The 17,775-nt window shown below is 42.3% G+C and overlaps 1 protein-coding gene across 4 annotated transcripts in view; it reads left to right on the top strand.

The window, feature by feature from the left end:
* The window catches only part of NAV2 (neuron navigator 2), a 390,109-nt gene that overhangs the window by 363,651 nt on the left and 8,683 nt on the right, over positions 1–17,775 (top strand). For 3 of the 4 annotated variants that reach the window (XM_071559142.1, XM_071559141.1, XM_071559140.1), the window contains 14 exons: positions 2,133–2,216; positions 2,784–2,895; positions 3,605–3,750; positions 6,298–6,470; positions 8,607–8,760; positions 9,267–9,426; positions 9,900–10,000; positions 11,577–11,672; positions 11,789–11,957; positions 14,528–14,763; positions 15,899–16,053; positions 16,522–16,593; positions 17,036–17,232; positions 17,436–17,554. In XM_071559142.1, the coding sequence (XP_071415243.1) occupies positions 2,133–2,216; positions 2,784–2,895; positions 3,605–3,750; positions 6,298–6,470; positions 8,607–8,760; positions 9,267–9,426; positions 9,900–10,000; positions 11,577–11,672; positions 11,789–11,957; positions 14,528–14,763; positions 15,899–16,053; positions 16,522–16,593; positions 17,036–17,232; positions 17,436–17,554 (1,974 nt within the window). Of the gene's footprint in view, positions 1–2,132; positions 2,217–2,783; positions 2,896–3,601; positions 3,751–6,297; positions 6,471–8,606; positions 8,761–9,266; positions 9,427–9,899; positions 10,001–11,576; positions 11,673–11,788; positions 11,958–14,527; positions 14,764–15,898; positions 16,054–16,521; positions 16,594–17,035; positions 17,233–17,435; positions 17,555–17,775 lie in introns of all 4 variants that reach the window. The other variant, XM_071559139.1, reaches the window with a different exon arrangement.

Raw genomic sequence — 17,775 nt, 5'->3', positions numbered from 1 at the left:
TTCAAGATCCACTTTTGAAAGAGCCACTCTTTTTTAAGGCTCAGGTCAAAGCATTAAAGGTTTATATCCTGTTGTTAATCCATGCAGTCCTGCTTGCCCGTTTATTTTTTGCTTTTGCAAAGCATTGCTGAGGATTCCTGAATATCAGGTTTGTTGTTCCCTGTTCATCCTCCCCAACAGAAGCTGTGCACTCTGTATTTTTAAAATAAATATTGAGATTTTCCTACATGTGTAGTGTGAGGTTTTAAATTACTTTTTGCCATTTTCTCACAGTCTCAGCTCTGCTTATTTTTGTAGGGGCTGATGGGAAAAAGGGCTGCACATCCCCATGTTATTGTACTGCTCATGTTTGTTTTCATTGTGAATTTGAGAAGAGTTATTTAGGATAAGTCATCTGTGTGCTGCTGCTGAATAAGTCTGGAATAGCTCTGTGAAAGGTTTTGCTGTTCTGTGTATATTTAGGTGAGAAAATGACCCCTTTTCTGCTTGGAAAGATTACACAGTTTTACTTGCCATTGTGTACATAGAAGTATTTTTAATAGATAAATAAAATATTGTTCTCTATGTTTTATATAGATTATTATAGTGAGAGAAATATATATTGAACTATGCCTGTGTTCAGTTGTATGTTCATATCCATGTATATCTATGAAACAGTGCCATGCCATGGCACTAGAATTATAGTTTCCTTTTATGAAATTCTTTTCCATCTTCTACTTTTCCTTCCTTTTACTTCTCAGTCATTTTCATTTCCTGGATGGATGTCTTTCATATAGTTGACATGTAATTGGGTTCTCTGTGCTTCTTGGGAAAGGAGAAAAGGGTAATTGGCCAAGCACTGGGAATTTTGGATGATGTGTAGCACCTTGGCCTTGGTTGCAAGCAAGGTGCACTCAATTATTGGAGAAATCTTTGAGTTAGAGGCAGGTCTGTCAGCTGATAAAGTGTCTGTTCTCCTGTTGGGGTGGCGCAGTGAGAACCTCCACTTCTGTAGCTTCCAGCATCTTTTTGCCTTAAATATCCATAAGGGAAAAAGTGGTTTAGTTGGAGAGAAGTTTCTGCCTGACTTTTGTGTATTTGAAAACTTGCTTCACGTTTTATTTGCTGTTTTGTATTTTATTTTACTCTTTTAGGGAATCCTTCTAAAAACTTAGGAGTGATGTTTTGTCTTTTTTTTAAATATTCTTTGGGAAAAGATTTCAGAATTGAAGGTTATGTGAAAAGCTTCATGGAAAGAGTTACCCTAATTGTGTAAGGATGCCTGAAAACTGTCACCAAGTAACCTTATCTGTGCTAATAATGGCCCACATAAAAAGACAGGCTGATTTAAAAAATGAACAGCAGGATGTATTTAGAAATATCGATGGATTGGTCTCTTTTTCCTCTGTACATTTTGTCTTTTCATGTCAGTTCTTGCAATAGCCAAGGGACAGATCTACACAGACAATGACATGCCTTTTTGTCATCAGGTGACAAGGTACAGTCCCTAAAGGGGCCTTTAAAAGCCAGTTACTTAATCTGTGAGATGCTAAAAAAATAATTATTATGCCTTTCTATTTCAACAAAGTGGAAAAATGTGGTTTTTTTGTCTTTACCACAAGATCCAAGCTGCTTTCAACAATTGAGAAAAGCACACGAACTGCATAATTTTGAGATATGGCTCCTCAAAGGACCTTAACTCCTGGGGGATGCAGGAGGTGTCTCTTCTGGATGTATTCTGGGTGTAGAATTGCATATTTTATAGAATAAATTCACAGCTGTACTCCTCCCTTTGTGTTTTCTAAAGTGCTTGGTGGCAGCTGCTGCTGAGCAGGGCATGGTTTATAGCCTGAAACTGCATCATTTATAGTGCACTGTTAGTTAAAGTAGTACATTACAAGACTGTCATTTTCTGAAGTGTGGAAATGGGTCTGTTTCTAATTTGCCACAGTTAAATGGCTCCTGGTAATTTGTTGGCAAGCATTTCCATAGTGTGTGCTCTACGCATTTGACTGTCTCTAAGCGGTGTTATTTTTAATCCATGTCATTTACACAACAAACCACGTGATGCACAAGGTGGGCTGGTTAAACACCTGCAGAAATATCCTGGTCTGGGGGAAGGAACAAACTGCTCCTCTCTGGTTTCATTTCAGGCTCACCTGGTGGCAGCATTTGAGCAGAGCCTGGGGAACATGACCATCAGACTGCAGAGCCTGACCATGACAGCAGAACAAAAGGCAAGCTTGGAAAACATTGGGGAAGTCTGAATTTCTCTTTCCAGCATTGGTGTTCATGCTCCTTTTGTGGTTGTGGGTTGAAAAAAAGGTCACATACACAATTTTGGTGATGGAGGAAAATGCAGTGAAAAAATTACATAAAATACTCATTTTCCTCACTGGGATGTCATGGCAACTGATCAAGTTATTCCTATATGTTTTTGCTTTGGACACAAGTCTTCAGTATTGCATATTTCTGTAATATAGTTCGTCTCAATGCATCCACACATGTGCATGTTCAAGAGAAATATCAAGAACAACCCTTGCAGTACTGGCAGCACTGGGGCTTTGGACAGTATACTTGAGTAGGCATTATTTCTGCATTACAGAGGATGTACATTTTTTTGTATCCTTGTACCCAAGCTGTTTTGCACCCTGTTGAGGGTGTGCTTCTCCAGGTCTCCCAAACCTCAGTTACCTAAATATTCCATAAATTCACTATTAACTACCACGACTTGGATTGAAATGCAGCCTCTTTGGAGCTGCATTTTCCCATGTATCACCATATGGGTTTTTTCCTCGTTCAAGGACTCAGAATTGAATGAGTTGAGGAAGACAATTGAGCAGCTGAAGAAACAAAATGCTGCTGCCCAGGCTGCCATCAATGGAGTCATCAACACACCTGAGCTCAACTGCAAAGGTGAGTCACCAGCACCACACAGAGCAGCTGCAGGGCTCAGTCCTGCTGGTAATAGCTGATGGAACCACCAGAGTCACCCAGGAACCAGAGCAACTCCATGATTTACTGGCATGAAGTGCTGAAGAGAGAGCTGGAAAGCTCTGTAATTTAGAATCATAGAATGGATTGGGTTGGAAAAGACCTCCGAGATCATCAAGTCCAACCCTTGGTCCAACTCCAGTCCATTTACCAGATCATGGCACTCAGTGCCACGGCCAAGCTCAGGTTAAAAACCTCCAGGGATGGGGAATCCACCCCCTCTCTGGGCAGCCCATTCCAATCCCTGAGCACTCTCTCTGCAAAGAATTTTTTTCTGATCTCCAACTTCAATTTCCCCTGGCAGAGCTTGAGCCCCCTTGTCCTATTGCTGAGTGCCTGGGAGAAGAGACCAACCCCCACCTGGCCAGAACTTCCCTTCAGGCAGTTCCAGACAGTGCTGAGGTCACCTCTGAGCCTCCTCTTCTCCAGGCTAAACACCCCCAGCTCCCTCAGCCTCTCCCCACAGGACTTAGGCTCCATTTTAATCTCTTCAGCAAAAACAATGGTTTGAAATATGTGCACCTGTGGGGATAAGTGACTGTCAGAGTGTTTATTCCCCCAAATGTTTGTTCAGATTGCATGCTTGATACCATAGATCCAGTTTTCCCCCTGATTTTGCCATCCCCAGCAGGCCCTGGAGCTGCCCAGCCTGCGGAGCTGCGGATCCGCAGGCAACATTCCTCGGACAGCGTGTCCAGCATCAACAGCGCCACCAGCCACTCCAGCGTGGGAAGCAACATTGACAGCGACTCCAAGAAGAAGAAGAGGAAGAACTGGGTGAGTGTGTTGGAGCAGGCACTATGGGGTTTATGCAGAGCTGTCAGGGCAGGCACAGTGAGGGCTGCCTGCCCAGCTTCTGCCTCATGCAGGGGGCAGCTCGAGGACTGTGCGCTGCTTAAATCCTGTCTAAACTTTTCTGAAGACATGACTGAGTCATAAGTAATGTATAGCCTTGACTCTGCACAGCATTGAATTGTAGCTTAACAGCCAAAAGGCCAGTCTTAAATTAGAAATAGCTGTCAAAGATCAGTTCTGGCTAAAAGTAACACAGTGTCCAACCCCTTCAGGAAAATGTGATGTCTGTCATTAAAGTGAAACAAATCCACAAGAAAAGATCATTGTTGCATTTGGTTGGGTTTTTTTGGTTTTGGCTCGTAGGCCTGTCTTGTAAGTGAACATACTAAACACTTAAGAAGTCTGTCGTGAGCATTACTGTGGAGTTCCACACAAAAAAACCCCCCAGTCTTAAAAAATTTATTGTGATGGACATCTCTTTTGCAATACTTACCTGTCCTTTCCCATTTCTCCTTCTTTGCTCATCATGTACTATGTACAAGGTACCCTGTACTGGAGGAAAGGTACATTATCTTAAACTCCTTTTTCGATTAGCCCATAACTGCCTTAGTGACCTAGTCTGATTGTAGTTTGGACTGAAGTCCTAGATCCTTTATTGTAGCCAGTAAAACAATCCATCCCTTTCTTTCCACTGGATTTAAATCTCCCTGGATCTCGTGGGTGTACAGATAAATCTGTGCAGATACAAAATGTGGTTAGAGCTGGTAAAAGCTTCATTTGTATTTGCACAGTATCCTCTCAGATGTGTTGATGAAACTCCTGAACTGTAAGAAACAGCTTCCTGGGCAGGTTCTTGCTTTTGTTTCTCTTATCCCAGAGGTTTCATTTTGCTGTCTCGTGGTATTGCCATCACCATCACAACAAAAGTGTTTCCATTCTGCCCCTTAAATAATTGGTTCAATGGAAACAACATTTTCTCCAAGTCCTTCTTGTGCATTAGTTATAGATTAAGGAAATTGCTGTGACTTTCAAATTTTTAACAACTCTTAGTTTGTGACACAACATTTTTGTAGTTATTAAGCCTTCATTAAGGTAAACACTTTTAAAATTTTTGCTTTAGCTTCTATTCTTTGTTGTTGTAACCTGGTGGATATGGTCCTACACCAGCCTCCCTTTCTCATTCTTCAAGTAACTCGTTTTAAAGAAGGCTAAGGAAACGTCTCCTTATTGTAAAAATAAATAAAAGAAGTTTTCATGAAGTAGAAGGAACAGAGCAGGACTTTTATGTTGTTTTTAAAAATGAGCACACCATTGCTATGAAATGAAGATTGGAAATTAAAGCATTAATTTACTGAGAAAAATGTGTAAGTTAAATCTGGTTTTTGCATTCTTTATTCCACAAGTGCTGAGGAAGTTCTCAGCCAGGATCATTGTGTTACATACAGAAGCAATGCAGCTCTCCATTCAGAGCTGAGGCACCAGATTTTCAGCATTTCTCACTGTAGGAGCCTTTGTCTAGTTTAAAAAGAGCTTTCAGCTCACATTAAGCCTGTGTACAACATGTAATTTGTAACAGCAGTAAAAGGTGTTCATGGACTGCCCTAAGTGGGAAGGGACCCCAGTTCCACAAGGGTTTATCTTGTAGGCCTGCCCAAGAGTTAAACCACAGATCTCAAGAGCATTGTCCAAATGCTTCTTGAACACTAACTGTTGAATTGTACCTTTGGGAGAACATCAGTTTAATTACATTCTTTTTCTTGTTTGGAAAATGGCAGACACATCACAAAAGGTTATTTTAGGTGGGTAGGTAGAGAAGAGGCAGTCTTTTCACATGTTGGAATAACTGCTTCTGCAAGGAAAAATACATTATTAACTTGGTTGTTAGCCAAAGCACTCTGTCTGAGCTAAGGAGAAAATGTCATTTAAATAGTTAAGAGAGTTTGAGTCTGGTGTCTTCCTCAAGTAATGCAAAAAATGTCCATGTGTGGTTTGAAACACCTGGTTTGGGAAAATACAGGGCTCCAGTTTTAAAGGAACTGTTGGTCTTTGTTGGTCGTGTTTGTCTTAGAAATCCAAAACTTCCCTTTTCACTGGCTTTATCTGTTAAAACATGTCTTTTTTCCTTCCCCTACTTCCTTTTGCTTGCACTTCTCCGGGCAGGTCAATGAGGTAAGGAAGACCTACTTTAAACTTGGAGATTGAAAGCTAACCCCCCATTTGCATCACTAACCATTTCAGCACCATTAATCTCGGCTGCAAGTCCTTACACCACCACTGCAAAGCTTGTTGCACTGAGCAGAATTCGCTGTCAAATAGTTTCTGAAAAATAGGAAGCATTCATATCCACTCTATTGACCTTATTAATCTCGTAAAGTAGTTAAGGAAGAAAAAGCTTTTTGATTTTTCACCTCTCTCAACATATATGCGAGTATGGCTGTAGCATTTGGAGTATTTGCATGTGAGACTTTTTACTCTGGCTTTTTTGTGCCTTTTTTCACTCCTAGTGATGCCCCTGCTGTTGTTTTTCAGTTACGCAGCTCCTTCAAGCAAGCGTTTGGCAAAAAGAAATCTCCCAAGTCGGCATCTTCTCATTCGGACATTGAGGAGATGACTGATTCTTCACTGCCTTCCTCACCAAAGCTACCACACCACACCACCACTGTTTCAACACCATTGCTGAGAGCTTCCCACTCCAACTCTCTGTGAGTCAGTTTTTAGTTTGCAGACAGAAAACTGTGTCTTTTTGTGTGGAGGACACCTCGCTGCGTTGGTGAAGGAAAGGAGACATGTTACGCTTTTTGAGAGATCCGTTCTGGCTTGACAGGACATCTCTAGGCCACTGTACAGAAACAAGCAGAGGCAGAATGTACCCTACACCATCCTGCCCTCTTTGGTTCCTCTGTGTTAGACTCTGCACATCTGTATGAGGCCTCAGCAGAAAACATGCTGGGACAGTCAGGGGTGTCCTGTAGGTCAGGGCAGCTCTGTTGCCACTGAGGTGTCTCTCTCCCAAACATCCCTTACGTTATCTCCCAGAGGGGGGCTGTGTTTTGGGTAACACCCTTCTATCATGCTGGCAGAAGAATGAGCAAAGATCTCACTTCCAACTGCAGCCTGTTTTGAATGTTCTGTAGTTAAAGGAGATTAGAGGCAGAGGACAGAGATATTGAATTTATGTATTCAGGGAATTCAAGATACTTAAGCTGATTCCCAACCCAATACATTTGTGTTAGTGTCCAGGAAGCCAAAAATCATTGTGTCATTACTGCAGTGTAATTTCATATTTCATTGGGGTGCTGTCTCAGCAGGACATACTGAATATGAAGAGTATTTATAAGCAGGCTGACCTTGGTCTGCCAAATTAATTGGATCTCTTGCTGTTAATTAAACAAACCAGGTCAAATCTGAGATTTTTTTTTCCTCTGTTGTCTGAAGACAGCACATGTTGTACTGATAATCCATAATGAATTCCCAATTAAGTTGACAAATTCAGATAAAGGTAAGGAACTCAGACATGATTTAGTGATTCAGGTCAACTCATCTAACTGCTTGTGCCTGAGGAATGGAGGTGATCACTTCTCTTCTCCTTTGTAGTTCCCCAGCCACTGTGCCTCCTCCTTTCCTTGGCTACCTGTGAAATAAACAATTCCCTTACCACACTGTTTTGAGTCTAAACTCAGATTTTAGAAGGTGCTTGGAAAACTTCCTAAAACAGCTTTTATGTTAATTCTAGCAACAGTTTAGTCACTTGAGCAGGATAAATAAATAAATACTTGTAACTTGAAACATGTAATTACCAGGCAGCTTCTGGCCTTTCACAGGTCATGCAGAGCTTCCAGTCTCATTTCAGAGCAAATGCAGTGGAGTGATTCCCCTTCTCTGGTTTTCACATGAAGAGGTGAAAACAATAGCAATAGTTTCCAGCTGTATAACAGTGATGAAGTGTTGGTGGCAGAAGATTTTTGTTTTAAAGCTTCTTCAGTCCCTTGAGCCTAACTCAGTGCCTTTCTGGTGACTCCAGCAAGTTGTGCTTTAGAACTCTCAGGCCAGAAAACTGTCAAACGATGATCCCATCTGTCATCAGTCAAAACTCTCTGTGTGTACATCTCACCTTGGCACGAGAGCCAGAAGGACAAACAGGAGGAGAGGAGTAAATATATATGAACTGAGGGGAGGGCAGAGCACAAGTAAAACTTGTGTGTTTTGGCTTACTGGTTTTTTGGTGGGGAAAACGTCTCTCATTAACCTGATTTAGGGAGAGACATGTGAAGTGAAATCTCCCTCCGAGCATGCAGCTGTGTAGTTGATCTTTGTATAGATACTGTTACCGATGTGCTGAAATGTTGTTACTCACTCAGAAACTTTTTTTATGGGAGGAGGGAAATAAAATGCCTCCAAATATTTTTTAAGCATGAGTTCTTTAAAGTGAGCAGGAATTTGTCATGCTTGAATAGGTGTAGAGTTCCAAAGCCCTCCAGAACAGTTCAGGGAAACCCAGCTGTGCACACCTGGTGAGCTTTAAATCTGTCTGTGAACTCATCAATCTCCAACCAACTGGTGTTAACTGCCTGCACCCCCTTAATTTATTTAGATTTTGGCTTTGGAGGTTTTCCTTTATGGCAACTACCATGAAAAAAATGAAGACTATCCAACAGTGGATGATTTCCAGAATTCTATTTCAGATGCTGACTCAAGAAAATTAACTCTCAGACATATTCTTTTCATGAGTCTCTAATATTTCCACGACCTGCTTGATAATTGATTTATGACATCACAGGAGCAACACCATCAGGAAAGTAACTAATGGTCTCCTCCATCTGCTTTCCCACCTCCTGCAGCATTTCCGAGTGCACTGACAGCGAGGCTGAGACGGTGATGCAGTTGCGGAACGAGCTGCGGGACAAGGAGATGAAGCTGACGGACATTCGGCTGGAGGCGCTGAGCTCTGCCCACCAGCTGGACCAGCTCCGGGAGGCCATGAACAGAATGCAGGTGAGCAGCAGCCACCCCAAATCCTGCAGGCTCTGCTGAGCCCTTCAAGTTCAGGCAGCCTGCCACACAGTAAATTTGGAGTTTTTGAATGCTCACTGGAGGCTGTGTTCAGCGTCGTGCCGGTGTTAAGCCTTGTACCTTCATTTAAAAGTTGGGTTGAACACCTGAATTCTGCTGCCCTTGGCTGCAGCTGTAACTGTTCCAGCCCCAAAATGGGGACATCATTTTGCTGACTGCCAGCAAACTCTTCAAATGTTTCCATGCTCTCTGCCTTAATGCAGCTGCATTTCAGTGTTCAGTGAGTTCCCACATATTTATGTACTGTAGGATGCTTTGAAAAGCTTCATGGAAGGGGCATAATTAAAAACCTTAATTTATTAAAATAAACTGAAACATTATGAAAACTTCATTTCTGCTAAACTATCATTTATTCTTCAGTTACTTATGTTGCTGTCTTTCAAGTGTGTTTTCACTGTGCCTTCTAATGTCTGACCTGCCTTTTTAAGAGTGAGATTGAAAAGCTGAAAGCAGAGAACGACCGGCTGAAGTCGGAAAACCACGGCAGCTGCAGCAGGGCCCAGTCCCAGGTATCCATCTCCTCCTCCCCCAGACATTCCGTGGGGCTCTCCCAACACAGTCTCAACCTCATGGAGTCAACCAGTCTCGGTGAGTTTAATAGGAAAGGCTGTGGGCAGGTTTTAGCCTGTACTTGGAAGGCTTGGGTTGGTTAGCTGTGGAAAAATGAAAGCAGGAGAATTATGAGCAGTTGAGGTGTGGAATTCTGTCACGAGCTGGCGCGAAGCCTGCTTTTAAATATCGTCATAGGTCTGCTACACCCTAGGTCAGAGGTGTCCAATTATGACCTCAGCTGTGAAAAGTCATGTTTAAAGCCATTTAATGGTGCACATTTGCCAGAGGTTATATCATAGGAAGGAAAATACAGAGTAACTGACTAATAATTTTCAGTGAGCTTCACTTTTTAAGAGTGTTATTTGGTTGAGAAGTCAGTCAGCCGGTTCTTGTGTTTTACCTCAGGGCATGTGAAGCCCAGACGTGTTGTGTTTGACTACAATAACCCAGAGTAGTCTCCATTGTTGTTCAGATCCAGCTGTGAAGCTGTTGATGTTTCCTGTTCACAGACATGCTGTTAGATGACACTGGAGATGGCTCTGCCCGGAAAGAAGGAGGCAGGCACGTCAAAATAGTCGTCAGTTTTCAGGAGGAAATGAAATGGAAGGAGGTGAGTTGTGTTTCAGCACCAGCTTTGAAATGACTTTGGAATGTGCAAGGGAATTCAAAATTGCAGAGGTGGTAATGTCACAATGTGAGCCTTTCAGTAGGATCTCTGTATCAAGGCCACTCTTTTGGTGTCAAGGAAGTCAGCAGACCACTCTGTACCTTGGAATAGCAGCTGTTTAAGACTGACATATTAAAAGCTGCACAAAGCTTGTAAAATAATAGACTGATCTGGCTTGAAAAGGAATCGTAAAGCTCACCCAGCTCCAACCCCCCTGCCATGGGCAGGGACACCTTCCACTGGCCCAGGTTGCTCCAACTTGTCCAGCCTGACCTTGGGGTGAAGCAGCCACAGCTTCTCTGGGCAACTTGAGAGCAAAGAGCAAAGCTTCTGGGCCTTACTGTTCAACTTAACACCATTTTAACTAATAATGAAAATGGTTCAGTGTGTGGATAGAAGGTGCACTGAAATGCTGGAAGCACCAGTCTTCTGGAAGAACTTGACAAATCCAAACTGGGAGATCTATGCCTTAGCACTCCAGTTCAAGTTGTCCTCTCTGGTACTAGTATCCCATTTTGAATGACATCTTTGAGATGTTTTCCATTCACAAGTAGCTAGAAGAATCCTAAATGCCCAGATAATTTTCAAACATGGTAAAACTGCAGCCAATCTCATGTACATGCATAAATGTACTCCACAATCTCTGCCAAGCAATGACCTTGCTATCTCACATTTTTGAATACTTTTAAAAGTGTATGTAAGAAATAAGGTCATGTCTTTCTGAGAGTGAGGGGGGAAAAATTTGAATAATTGGAAATAAAATGGACTCAGCAGATTTTTCCATTAAATACCAATTATACGTTAATTATTACAGCTCTGGATAAGCAAATTAGCATTGGTAATTCTATTGGACTTCACTGTGCTCAGAGTGAGTTAAGTTACCACGTGGAAATGGTTCTTTAAGTCTTATGGTAGAAATTAGCTTTTCTTCAATTAATGTTTCACAGTGAGAGTGGTTGTAGAAGAATAGAAAAGTTGTATTTGTTCAGATTTTATCTGCCTTAGAAATCAGTTACACAACTGTCAAAATGCTGTGATATATCAAACAGAACACAGAAATTGTTATATATAAATGTAACTGCTTTTCTCTCTTGCTACTTATACATATAACCATGTATAATTTATATACATGCATTTAGATTTCTATGCCCAGGGCAGCATTTCTATAAGTAAATAGGATTAACTTTGCAAATGCAATATCTTTGATTGTGAAGTCATGGAAAAATGAACTTTTTTGTCTGGATTATCCCAGGAGCCTTTCTGTCTTTTTGCTAAGCTGTAAAGATCTCAGAACTTTTTGAATCATTCATAGATTGATTAATAAGTACCTTCCACATAACTTCAGTATCCTTTAGATTTGTGACTCAAACGCTGTAGAAGATGTTTAGTCTATGAAAGGGATTTCATACAGCATGCACCATTCAGAACTCACCATATAGAGTACTGAAGATTTTAAAAATTAAATTATTTTCGTTCCATGAAATAGACTTGTCTGATAGAGTTGTTTCTGTGCCTTTAGGACTCAAGGCCTCGCACCTTCCTCATAGGCTGCATTGGGGTCAGTGGCAAGACCAAGTGGGATGTTCTGGATGGGGTTGTGAGGAGGCTGTTCAAGGTTGGTGAGCCCCAGTTGTGCCCTGAGGTGCTGGTGGCCCCAGGCTGCGTTTGAGCTGCCAGGGGCCTTCCAGGGGTGTCAGTGCTGCCTCACTGCCTGTGTCCCTGTCCCTCCAGGAGTACATCATCCACGTGGACCCCGTGAGCCAGCTGGGGCTGAACTCGGACAGCGTGCTGGGCTACAGCATCGGGGACATCACACGCACCACCAGCGCAGAGACCCCTGAGCTGCTGCCCTGTGGGTACCTGGTGGGAGAGAACAACACCATTGCAGTCACTATCAAAGGTAAGGAGGCCTGGCTGCTGCTGCAACGCTCAGTGAGCACAGGTGTAGCAAAGCTGGCTGTGGCAGGAAACTCAGAGGAGCAGAAACTTTCTATTTTGCTCCTTTTTCCTGTTCCTGCCTTTTATTTACTGCCTTTTATTTTCATTTGATAACGACAGCACTTAGAGCTTGCTAAGTCAATCATAGAATCATAGAATGGATTGGGTTGGAAAAGACCTCAGAGATCATCAAGTCCAACCCTTGGTCCAGCTCCAGTCCCTTTACCAGATCATGGCACTCAGTGCCACGGCCAATCTCAGTTTGAAAACCTCCAGGGATGGTGAATCCACCCCCTCTCTGGGCAGCCCATTCCAATGCCTGAGCACTCTCTCTGCAAAGAATTTCTTTCTGATCTCCAACGAAAATTTCCCCTAGCAGAGCTTGAGCCCCCTTGTCCTATTGCTGAGTGCCTGGGAGAAGAGACCAACCCCCACCTGGCCAGAACTTCCCTTCAGGCAGTTCCAGACAGTGCTGAGGTCACCTCTGAGCCTCCTCTTCTCCAGGCTAAACACCCTCAGCTCCCTCAGCCTCTCCCCACAGCACTTGTGCTCCAGTCCCTTCTCCAGCCTCGTTGCTCTTCTCTGGCCCCGCTCCAGCCCCTCAATCTCTTTCCTGACCTGAGGGGCCCAGAACTGAACACAACACTCGAGGTGTGGTCTCCCCAGCTGAGTCCAGGGGAGGGGTCACTGCCCTGGGCCTGCTGGCCATGCTAGTTTTGATCCAGGCCAGGATCCCCTTGGCCTTCTTGGCCACCTGGGCACACTGTTGGCTCATGTTGAGCTTCCTGTTTTGATGCTGTTTCCTGTTCCTACCTTTTATTTACTTCCTTTTATTTTTTTTCATAAGACAGCATTTAGAGTTTGCCAAGTCTGTCATTCCAGCAAGTTTTCAACTTGTAACAGTAGGAATAATGACACACACAGCAGTTGCTCCACAGATTTGATGCCTGGAGTTGTCCTGGGGAAGATCTCACACCACAGGGGATGTAGTGGAGCTGTTTGAGCAGCAAAGTACCTTCCAAATCAGTCAAGGCTCAAAATTTCATTACCTCTTTGTAATACCTGTTGTTGTTATTTCCTTCATGCAGAGTGAAACAACCCCCTTGATTTACATGTGTGATGAGTCTCACTGAAGAACCCCTCCTTGGGTTCCAGGAGGAGAGGTCCCAAATTTTATGGGACACCTTAAAATCTGGATTTTCCGAAATGTATTGTCTCAGAATTCCCATCAGTTTCATTCTCTAATATTAATAAAAATTCAATACTTGTATTTCTCATTTGGTTTCTCACGGAACCTTTTTGATATGAAGTCTATACTGTGAAACTAGGTTTAAAGGAAAATATTCTGAACATATATCAGTTTGCTCAAAGTTACCCCAGTGAAATCTCCAGCACAGATCTGCATGCAGATTATATTTGAGAACTTTGCCAAATGTTCTACAGATCAGCTTTGAAATTGGACTGTGGCATTTGACTGAAAGCAGTTTGATTTTTGAATATTGGTTTAAAAAACCAGTTCCCTTGGGTAATAAATCAATGGGCAGGAAGACAATATAACCCCTGAAATATCTCAATTTACTGAAGCTTGACATAAACCCGGGATATTCTGCTTACATAAAATACATTGTCCAATCATAAATCCTAAGTGAAGTATTGCTTAAGGTCTAACTGAGTCTCTGAGCTGTAATTTGAGTTTATACTTAACTTGCTCTGGCTTGACTTGTGCCTTGAAGGTTTATATGTGATAACAGTTTTCAATAAAATACAAATGTGTTTAATCAATTTATGGAAAATCACTTATATATACATTTGAGATATAAAGCTGCCTATATAAATATTTAATATTCCAAGTAAGCAGTGAGGTGCAAACATTTCTCTGGGTATTCTGCCAACTTCCCTTCCTCCTGTTTATTTTGAAGCACTGTGTATTTTCCCTGAGCCAATTCTGCCTGAAGTGACTGCTGACTTGGCATAAATGCTTATCAGTAGGAGTTTTCTGTTAGAAGAGATAACTATCAGCATACAGGGAAGGAGGTTAATTACAAGCATTTGGGAAAGTAAGGGGAGCTGATGATAGTTGGGGGGTTTTTTAGTCTAGTGATCCAAAAGTAAACAGGTACATTCTGGATGAATGAAATGCTGTAAAGTGAATGGTGTGGGTATGAGAAGTGTGGCCTGGAATCATTTAGAGTGGCAGCTTTCAAAGGGCCTTAGGGATGCAGCTGAGTACTTGGAAAAGCTGGGGGAGGATCCAGGCTCAGCCCACAGTCACTTCTGCACTTGTTTTACAGCTTTTTGTGTTCCTCTCTTAGCCTCTGAACAGCTTGATGAGGTCAGTTCTACATCTGCTGTTCATGAGTGGTATTTAGGGGGGTTTCTCCTCCTGCTGTTTGGCTCAGGTACATGCACAAAGTCTGGATTTGTTCAGGTTCCACTTACAGGGCTGCTTTGCAGCATTATAACTACTTAGTATGAACAGAGGAAAAAAATGTGAGTAATTTGGATAAAAATTGGGAATGCCTCTTCTTGCAGGTGTCTGTGAGAACAGCCTGGATGGCCTGGTGTTTGAGTCACTGATCCCCAAGACCATCCTGCAGCGTTATGTGTCTCTGCTAATGGAACACAGGAGGATTATCTTGTCTGGCCCCAGTGGCACTGGGAAAACGTACCTGGCAAACCGTCTGTCCGAGTACATGGTGCTCAGGGAGGGCAGGGAGCTGGCTGATGGCATCATTGCAACCTTCAATGTGGACCATAAATCCAGTAAGGTGAGGACACAGAACTCAGCCTTGCACTGTTCATCCCACTGTATATCCAAAATGAGAGACTCCTCCCTCTTCAACCCGTCAAAAACTCATTTGAGCTTACCCTTCTTTTTAAACAATTCTGTTGATCCTGAAGGAAATAATATTTAAGGTTTTCAGAAGTGCAGATTCACCTGCTGGTGGGCCTGGAACAGCAGGCTTCCAGCTGTATGCTTACACTTAAAGGTGTCAGAATTTTCAAGTGGTTAGGAACCTGAGGATTGCCCAGGAAGTTGAACAGAGTTCCCAGAGACCTCAGCAATCCCTATTGCATGTAGGCATTTTTCCCAAAGCCCTCCAGTGCATCTCTGGGCTGTCAGGAGCTTCTGCAACTTCAGGATCAGCAGCTGTAATCATGTGGTAGGATTGGGGGGCTGTTGCCCAGGCACATTCCTTGCTGGTAAGGCATGTCCATGTTTTTCATGTGCTGCTGGTTTGGCTGAATGTACTTCCAGTGATTGTCCAGATTATAGTAAAAAAACCAAAAAAACAACAGCTGTGCATTTGATGGCCTCAGGCATGTTTTCCTCTGGAGGGAAGGGATGGTTGAAATGGTGGTTGTGAGCCACTGGTGTCATTTGAGACTTGCTTTAAAGCTGCAGAGAGTATTTCAACCACACCCAGCCACCCATGAGCAGCCCCAAAAGCTCATTCTCTTTCACAGCATTGCTGAAAGCATCCGTGTTTGGCCTCTGAGGAGAGATACTTGCAGATTAATTTTGTGGGCTTTGTCTCAATAGAAACACAGTTGCAAGATTATGCAACAAAACTAGCTGGAATGCAGAGTTTGGTTTGGTATAGAGGGAGTTGAGAAGGTCCTGAAAAGAATGTATTTCACACCTCTTAGGTCTGAGATTAAGACAGCATAAATAAAAAACACAAATCAAATGATGAAATCTTACCCCCCCTTTAAGCCCTTATGTCACGTAGGAGAAGGAAAACCATATCATGTGTTTTCTCATGGAAAATGATCTGATTTGTAGCGTGTCAGGTCCTTTTGCTTTGTTTTTCTTTTTACCAAGCTTATTTATCTTAATTGGATTTTTAAGGACTATGAAGAAATTTTTTTTTTTTAATTTTCTTCATTTCTGCCTTGCAGGAGCTCCGCCAATACCTGTCCAACCTGGCAGACCAGTGTAACAGTGAGAACAACGCTGTGGATATGCCTCTTGTGATCATTCTGGATAATTTACACCATGTTAGCTCCCTGGGAGAGATCTTTAATGGGCTTCTAAACTGCAAGTACCACAAATGGTAAAGAATTAATATCAGAACACATTGTGATTGTTAATACTGCGCTGCTGCTGAAAAGTGTGACAACAAAACCAAATTCTAGATTAATTTAATGATGTAGACTGAGATGGGCAGACTGTCCATATTGTGGACAGTGCTTCAAAGGGGTCTTTTGCCTTCATAAAATAACCAATTTCTCTGTAATCAGTAGTAAAAAAGTAGTGGAGGGTTTGAGTAATTTGCTTCATGCCGTGAATCTTCGATAGTAAGGCCCCATTTGGAGTGAAAGGTGATGTTTTGAGATTTGTGGTTTGCTTTCAGAATTTGATGTTCTCAGAAGTCAGAATCTCAGTAGAAAAGTTGGTTATGAGTAACTACAAAACCTTCTTTGGCAAAAGAGATTTGAATGACCTTTGATGATTTTGAGGTTTCACCAAAACCTTGTTTTTCACAATTTAATTTTTTTTTCTGGATTTTTTTCCCCAATAGTCCATACATTATCGGCACAATGAACCAAGCCACCTCCTCGACACCTAATCTTCAACTTCACCATAATTTCAGGTATTGTTTATTCATGTTTCTCATTTATGTTTGTGGACTGGTGAAGGAGTGATGGCTGCTGAGTCACCTGAAGTTGTTCTTATCAGCTGAAATAGCAGACTGCTCCCAGCTGCTGCCCTAACATGTGCTGTCAGTAAAGTAACTGTGTTCATAAAATCTTTACTTTCCAGAGGATTGTTGAAATATTTGATCTTCTACTGAGTTTTCAGTAAGACAATGTTTAGACAAAGCAGATAAGTGAGAAATCAACACAATGCAAAATAAAAATGGGTTCATCTAGTGAACTACCCCAAAATAACTTCTGCTTGAAAAACACATATGACTGGAATAACCCATTTAGATTGTGATAATCACCTGGAAACCAGAAGAGAACTTTAGTCAAGAATAATTCCATTCAGTAGCATGAAAGAGGAATAATGGCCATTTCTGCTGTTTGTCTCAGGTGGGTGCTCTGTGCAAACCACACCGAGCCAGTCAAAGGCTTTCTCGGCCGCTTCTTGAGAAGAAAACTCATTGAAACAGAGATCAGTGGCAGGATGAGGAATGCAGAGCTGGTCAAAATTATTGATTGGATTCCCAAGGTCTGGCAGCATCTGAACAAGTTCTTGGAGGCTCACAGCTCCTCTGATGTTACTATTGGTAAGTGCTCTGCCCACGTGCCCAAGCATATATAAACACCTGTATTTTATTTCCTGGTATATCAGGTGCATCTTTGTGCACTTCCTTGTGCTGTATCAGATAAAAAAGAGCCTTCAAACCCCTACTTTTAGATGTTATAGATCCTATTTTTATTGCTTATCATGATTGTGTTGTGAGTGTAATGTCTGGATTTGCCTCTCCAGGTCCACGGCTCTTCCTCTCCTGTCCAATAGATGTGGATGGTTCTCGAGTTTGGTTTACTGACTTGTGGAACTACTCCATCATTCCATATCTCCTGGAGGCAGTTCGGGAAGGGCTACAGGTGAGCAGGCAAAAGTGAAAAATCACAGGTCTAGAAAGGTATCTGTTCAAAAGGGACCAACTCAATAGCAGCAACATGTTCTGTAGGTACAGCTTTGCACATTGAATACCTGCATGTCTGTGAAAATGTAACAAAATTGTCAATACTTTCAGGCAGAATTAGTCCCTTCAAACACTTTTGAAACAGAGAGTGGAAGAAGTGATGAGATGTCAAGCTGCTGC

Source organism: Pithys albifrons, chromosome 6 (assembly GCF_047495875.1).
Source record: "Pithys albifrons albifrons isolate INPA30051 chromosome 6, PitAlb_v1, whole genome shotgun sequence".
Classification (NCBI taxonomy): Eukaryota; Metazoa; Chordata; class Aves; order Passeriformes; family Thamnophilidae; genus Pithys; species Pithys albifrons.
This window is presented reverse-complemented; position numbering and strand designations above follow the sequence as displayed.